The following is a 7,762-nucleotide window of genomic DNA, read 5'->3' on the forward strand; positions in this document are numbered from 1 at the left end:
ACTCTTGGAGACCATGAGCTCTGGCCCTGCCAGATTATTAGGCATGGCCAGAATGCCTTCCTTCCTGCCTTGACATGGTGGACTGCTCCTCATGTTTCAGAGCCCACCTCGGGGGTTCTGTCTCTGGTGCAGCCTCACTTAATTGCTACCAAGAAGAGTTAGGGGTTGGTTCTCCTTTCTGGAGGAAGCGGGACTGTAGCTTCTGTTACACTCAGCTCTCATGGTGGCTCCCTTGTCTATACGCCCAGCATCTGGCTCTGTGTGGCCTCTCTGCTCACCACACACACACTGCTCACCTCTTCTCACCCTGCTCCACACCTCCAACACATCGACACTCCCTGCTCACTTAACACATTGTGGGCCCCTTAGCCCCCTGTACCAAGTACCTGATAAGCTTTCCATAAATATTAGCTGGTGATCTGGGACCAGGCACTTCATTCTAGAGAGCGAGCTCAGGTTTTGTTTTGGTTTATCTTTTGAACCTGAATATGTACTTCATGGTCCAGGTTGGGAACCTCAGCGCCTTGAGAGCAGAGCCAAGAATAAACAAGTGCCTGGCTCTGGACCAGGCCCTGTTCCCAGCCCTGGGTTTGGCTTTCCTCACCTTATCATTGAGGACAGTACTAGGGACAGGGTGCTCTTGATTCCACCACTTCCAGACTGCATGTCCTGAGGCCTTGAGTGTATCCTCAAGGCCACCCCAGCCTCTCCTGCAAGGTACTTGATTTAATCATTTAAACGTTCCACTATGTGGAGAGAGGGGATACAAATAACGCTCCCTTCCGAATCGAACCCTTATCCCTTCGGTCTACAGCGCAGCCCTTTCCCTGGCGCCCTTTTCATAAATATCCAGGCGACCCAAGGGGCTGAGCACTCCCGCCCCCGCTCCCTCTACTGCTGGCGTCCTCTCCCACCGCCCGCGGCCCCGCGGCCCCGCGGCCCCGCGGCCCCGCAGCAGCCACAGGGGGAACCAAAGAGACAGAAGCCTTCCCAGCTGCCCGGACGACAGACGCCAACACCCCCCGCCCCCCACCACACGCTGCCTGCCCGCCCGCGCCCCGCACCCTGCGCGCTAGCCCACGACCGAGCGGCGGCGGCAACAGCAGCTGGCTGCAGGCTGCTGCGACTCGCACCGGCGCGCTCCTGGCAACACCTGCCATCCCAGGTGACTTGAACTCGCCAGTTCGGTTCCCCTGCGCCAGCTCCCGCTTGCGCATCGGGTCTGGATTCCGGCACCCACCGGCCCTCCTGCCCTCCCCCGCCTCTCCGTCCCCCAGCTCGTGGGAAGGGAGGTCGCGGCAGCGGCCCGGCAGCAGCGGCGACCGTGGCGACAGCAGCGACAGTGGCGGCGGCGGTGGCGGCAGCGGCTGCGGCGGCGGCGGCGGCGGCGGAGGCTGCGGCGGCGACCGTGGCAGAGGCCGTGGCGGAGGCCTCCGTGGCGGAGGCGGAAGCAGAGGTGGAGGCTGAGGTGGAGGCCGAGGCCTCAATAGAGGAGGCAGCATCCGAGGCCACCCCTGGGGAGGCGGAGGCCGCCCGGGCGGCATCGGCGGTGGCGGTGGCGGAGGGCAGCGCGGCCGAAGCCGCCGCCGCAGCGGAGGCTGCAGGGACCCCCTTGGGGGAGGCGGATGCGGATGCGGATGCGAATGAGGGGGTGGCGGCCGCTGTGGCGTCTGCGGCGGCCGCCGCCGATGCAGATGCGGATGCTGAGACCCGCGGGGGCTGTGAGGGGAACCCAGATTTTCCGATGGCCTCCCTGTACGTGGGCGACCTGCACCCTGAGGTGACCGAGGCAATGCTGTACGAGAAATTCAGTCCAGCTGGGCCCATCCTCTCCATCCGCATCTGCAGGGACAAGATCACCCGCCGCTCATTGGGCTACGCATATGTCAACTACCAGCAACCGGTGGACGCCAAGCGGGCCCTGGAGACCCTGAACTTTGATGTCATAAAGGGCAGGCCAGTGCGCATCATGTGGTCCCAGAGGGACCCGTCGCTCCGCAAGAGCGGGGTGGGCAACGTCTTCATCAAGAACCTGGGCAAGACCATCGACAACAAGGCGCTGTACAACATCTTCTCGGCGTTCGGCAACATCCTTTCCTGCAAAGTGGCCTGTGACGAAAAGGGGCCCAAGGGCTACGGGTTCGTGCACTTCCAAAAGCAGGAATCCGCGGAGCGGGCCATCGACGTGATGAATGGCATGTTCCTGAACTACCGCAAAATTTTCGTCGGGAGATTCAAGTCGCATAAAGAACGAGAGGCCGAAAGGGGAGCCTGGGCCAGGCAGTCCACTAGTGCTGACGTCAAGGATTTCGAGGAAGACACCGACGAGGAGGCCACCTTGCGATGAAGACATCCCAGGAGCTAGCCAGCCAGCAGAGCCAAACCTTGGTTCACACCCGGTTTACAACCCCCCACCCCCAGCCCTCCCCCGCCAACCCACCAGCAGTGTATTTATTGTATTGGGAGTGCAGGTCTCTCTCTCTCTCCCCCTCTCTGCTCCCCCCTTCCTATTTTCTCTCCCCACCTCTCCTCTCCTTCCCTTCCTCTCCCCCGCCCACCCCTACCAAGGGCGTTGTGAATAATCTTACTAATCTGTGCCATTTGTAGGTTAAAGGCTGCCTCTTCTCCCTGTGGTTTGGTTTAAAAAGCATTTTCATTCTCTCTTTGTTTACTGCACAGGTGATACCATTTCATGGTAGAAACATCAGAAAGGAGAAGGATGTTAGATGAGGGAAGAAACAAGAGAGTAATTGCTCCCCTGGTCCTACTCCCCAGAGAGAACCACTTTTACCTTTTTGGTGTGCTGCTTTTCCAGGCTCTCTTCTCTCCCTCTCTCTCCTTTGCTCACCCCCACCCCGCCTTCCCTTTTAACACACTGTTATAGAATGGTTCATGTATGTGGTGTTTCTTAACCTGCTTTTCAGCAACTAAAACCAAACAAAAATCAATCCATTGAACTTCTTTCCATGTTATCAACAGGCTTATGAAACGTCATCTTCAGTGCCTGCAGAGTGCTCCAGTGTATCCGTGGACCTTAACATTTCTGTAATCATTCCCACGTTGTTGGACATTCAGGTGGTGCCTAGTTCTTTCCCTGTGTTTAAGACCAACATTGCGTGCTCTGTGCTTTGATGAGTGAATCCTTCCTTGTCAAGCCAAATCTTTGCCAGCATCCCGGTGGGGTGGTCTCCTTAACTGTGGACTTGCAAGATCCACATAGAGACATTTTAAAGACTTTTCCTGTGTGTTGCCAAAAGGCCCCCTTCATAAGCATTGTACCGATTTGCACTCGTGCCGGCCAGCGCAGCTAGTAAAGAGTATGCCCGTTTCCCCTGCATAGTCTCCTGGTCACCGTAATTGATGGTACGTGTGTGTGCATGTGTGCGTGTGTGCCTGTGTGTGTGCGTGCGTGTGTGTGTCTGTGTGTGTGTCTTGGCCAGCTTGTCGGGCTGCAAAGGGTATTTCGCTGTCTTCGGTGGTTCTGCTGCAATCCAACACTGTTTAATACCCCCTTCCTCTGTGCCCACTTCCTGTCCTTTTCCCTTTTGTCAGAAAAGTAATTCAGCGTCATTGCTGGAAAAAAAAAATAATCACGAAGCAGACAAGTTAACAGAGAAAAATTAATGTCACCCGTAATCGTTTCTGATGATTACTTATACATTCCTGAAACATTTTCATCTGTATCTGCCCCGTATTTTTATGTGATATATATGTGAAATTATTGTATATACTGTTTCAATATCTGCTTTTTCACACATAAATATATATTATAGACATAGATTTATAGATATTCTTGAACTTTCATGTCATTAAATATTCTTCTAAAATAGTTTTCATGGATGTTTAGTGCTCTAATGTGTGATTGGGCTGGATAGAGTGATAGATATATGTACATATTAGATATAGATATAGGGATATATTTGTTTTAAGTAATTGTTGGACATCTGGGTTGTTTCATTTTGTTTTCTTACACAAGCCAAAGCTGCCAACAGGATCACAGTGCACAAACATTACATTCATGTTTATTTCCTGAACAAACGTTCATAGTATAATTGAAGGATGAAAAGATTGGGAGGCTTAAAATCTTTTTTTTTCCTTCTTTAGTAAGTGACCATTGATAAAGATAGTACCAATTTACCCTCATAAACTACGCAGATATTGTGAGTGTACCTGGATACCTTTACAGTTTTTGAGACTTGATATTAAATTACTTATAATTTGAGATTTTTTGTTTCTATTTGTTTTAAACATTCATCTTTATGCAGACAATACATTATCAACTAAAAGCATTTTTTAAAATATTCTAAAGAAAAAATTGAAAATCATTCTTGATTCTACCACTTGACGAAAATAGAAAAAACTTTTGAAGCATTTGAGACATACATGAAAATAACTAATACCTCCAAAAATGTAATATAGGATGTATGTTTCATTATGGTATATTTTCAGCATAAGAAATTTTACTTACCATCTTTCCAAATTCTTTAATAGTCTCCTATAATTTTATTTTTACTTAGTGTTTCATTTTACAGATGAACTATAATTTCCAAAATCCTGCCCTCAATATATTTTTTTAAATGGCTATGACTTTTCCGTAACACATTTGGAGCTGAATGTTTGCTGACATCAAGAAATATTTTAATTGCCTTATATACCTTGCTCTCTGCTGCCAAATGCTTCTTCCACAAAGTTTATGCCCTCCAACAGTGTAAGAGAATGCATATTTCCTTTACCATCTCCTTAAGTTAGTATTTTTTTAAGTTATGGGAAATTATTTAGGCTTGTAGTTTTAAAAAATTATTTCGTTTTACAAGTGCGTTACTTTAAAAAGACACACATATTATATATGCACAATAGCCACATTAAAGAGATTATGCCTTTGCAGGCTTTGCCTTTTGTAAATTTTAAAACCATTATAAAATCATACTGAATATATTCTATACTAAATGTATATTCTGTGTTCATAGTGAAAGTATTCTGTCAAAATTTTTATTTAAGTATATTGTAAATACATCTAAAACATCCTTTGCTACTAAATATTCTCCTGCAACTCACTGCCATTGTATAAGTGGATCAGAATTTTTTTTTAAGTGTTTCTTCACGTTGGGCTTTAAAAAGTAGTTTCTAAATTTTTCCCAGAAACATGAATCTGTGGTAAATAATTCTGCAGCAGCATTCTTGTATTATTTACTTAAGATAAATACTTAAAAGGGGTGTTGAAAAGTAGAAACCTTTTAATATTCTTTAACTATATTATCAAGTAGCCTGAATACACCAATTTATATTTCCCCTAGTACTTTAGGGAATGTCCATTTCCTGCACAAGTATCTCTTTGGATATTTTAAACTTTGGATTTTTTTTTTTTTCCAATATAATGCTATGAGGACCATATCTCACTTTTTGTTTTTCTTTTTAATTTTTTAAAAAGTTTTGTTTTGTTATTCAAATAATGAAACTTCACTTTTAAAAGAAATCAAATAACATTCATAGGAAAAATAAAAATCAGTAATCATTCTCCTATCCATATATAATAATTGCCAACCTTTTGATCTATGCCATGGATCTATTTCAATAGATTTCACCTTCATCTCTCCTCCAATTTTGATAGATTTGGGTGTTTGTTGTTTCTGGTGTTTCCTCATTGAAACCAAAGCTGCTAAGAATATTCTGATGCTGAAATCATTGCTTTCATTCAGTATTGTTTCCTGAACAAACATTCTTACAAACAAATATGGAGTACCCCATTGCTGCTATATAGTACATATGATTTTAATTTTTACACTTTTTCAATTAAATAGAAAATAAAGTTTTATTACAAAATATTAGCAATTTCTGGCTATAAGAAAAAGAATTTAAAACTACCTATAACCCTATCTTTAGTGTTGCTTTTAATGTTTTGGTCAGTAGCTTTCTAGGATTATATTATATACATATACATACATACCTATATATATATATACACACGGAGAGAGAGACAGCATTGTACAATATGTACATATTGTTACATATTATGATTTACATATATATATATATACACACAATACCAAATCATGCTTTACATCTTTACATTTTTCTGGAATCTTTGTTTAATAATAGACCTCATATATTTTCATGTTTTTTTAATATCATTTAAAATGGTCTTTGAATATTTATTATGTATATGAATTCGCTCATTTTTTTCATTCCTACATTGTTGGAAATTTTATTTGTCCTCAATTATCCTTTAATTTCAGACCACTATGTTGACTGTCTTTTACCTAAATTTACAGTTATATCCATAATCATTTCCGTAACAGATACTTCTAACATTAAAAACAAAATTATAGATCATTTTTAAGAACTTATACTTCATAGTCAAATTCCCACTTATAAAGTTGTGTCAACTTACACGGTTACTCTGTTATTTCCATTCTAAAAGGGTACCCAGTTCTCTGCAAAAGGCTCTAAACTAGGTATTATAATTATTTCAATTTTGCTGTGTTTTCAGTGGATAAATATGTAATTTATATTTTAAAATTTGATTTGTAATAACATTTTTTTCTTTCATTTCTGTTTTCTGGGCAAACAAATCCTAGAATCATAATGTATAGTTGAACAGAATGAAGAAGCAGCGTAATCCTACCACTGGGTAAAAACCACATTTAAAGTGTTGTTGTATTCCTTTTCACACTTTTATAAATGTAGATATGCATGCATATTAAAGGGAAAGATCTCTGTATTAGGGTACTTCAGAGAAACAGAACCAATGTATATCTCAGAGAAACAGATTTATTTTGGGAATTGGCACACATGGTTTTGGAGGCTGAGAAGTCTACTGCCTGCAAGTTGTAGACCCAGGAAACTTTGAAAAAATAGGCAATATAGCAGGAGCAGATTGGGACAATGGGCATTTGGGCCATTTCTTCATGTAACTTACTTATGCCTTTGAAACATACTCGAGCCTGATCACATATATACCACTTCCATTTTATGATAGAGTGCTGCTGTGCATGCCCAACTTTATGGCTTGGTGGGTCAGATATAACCCAGTTGATGATGGGCAGCTTGGGTAACATGGTAACTTGGCGGCCCATGATCAAGTATTCAGTTTGTACTAAGTTCCAGCAGCAGGCTAGGAATTGTCTTTCAAAAGGGGAGTAGTTATCTGTGGATGACGACATGGCCTTGCTCAAAATCCTAAAGGCCTGTGCTGCAGTTTACCCATAGCGGCTTGACAAAGGCTCTAAACAGCATCCTTATCTGCTACTGATATTTTAAGCACCATTGGATCTGCTGGATTATGTAGTCCAAGTGGCAGAGCAGCCAGAACCTGTTGCATAGCCTTCTCTTGTTCTGGGCCTCACTCAAAACTAGCAACTTTTCAGGTTAATTGGTAAATGGGCCAGAGTAACACACCCAAGTGACGAATGTGTTGCCTCCAAAATCCAAATAGGCCCACCAGGCATTGTGTCTCTTTCTTAGTTGTGGGAGAGGCCAGATGTAGCAACTTATCCTTCATGTTAGAAGTGATATCTCAACAGGCTGCATACCACTGGACCTATAGAAGTTTCACTAAGGTAGCAGGCCCCTGAATTTTATTTATGGTTTATTTCTTACTCCCTGACAGACAAATGTCTTAACAATAAGCCTAGAGTGGTTGCTGCTACTCAATTACTAGGTGAAATCAGTATAATGTCATCAATGTAGTGGACCAGCATATTTTGTGGAAGGGGAAGGTGATCAAGATCCATTTGAACTAAATTCTGGCATAGGGCTTTAGAGT

General features: G+C 43.6%; 1 protein-coding gene across 1 annotated transcript; it reads left to right on the forward strand.

The window, feature by feature from the left end:
- Positions 1-1,060: 1,060 nt before the first annotated feature.
- Positions 1,061-3,827, forward strand: PABPC1L2B (poly(A) binding protein cytoplasmic 1 like 2B). The gene has a single exon (XM_077989440.1). The coding sequence runs from the start codon at positions 1,745-1,747 to the stop codon at positions 2,345-2,347; it is 603 nt and encodes a 200-aa protein (XP_077845566.1). The 5' UTR covers positions 1,061-1,744; the 3' UTR covers positions 2,348-3,827.
- Positions 3,828-7,762: the final 3,935 nt, after the last annotated feature.

Source organism: Macaca mulatta, chromosome X, assembly GCF_049350105.2.
Source record: "Macaca mulatta isolate MMU2019108-1 chromosome X, T2T-MMU8v2.0, whole genome shotgun sequence".
Lineage (NCBI taxonomy): Eukaryota > Metazoa > Chordata > Mammalia > Primates > Cercopithecidae > Macaca > Macaca mulatta.

Excerpts from the sequence above, each read along its gene's own strand:
- PABPC1L2B (XM_077989440.1), top strand. The coding sequence starts at position 1,745 with ATGGCCTCCCTGTACGTGGGCGACCTGCACCCTGAGGTGACCGAGGCA.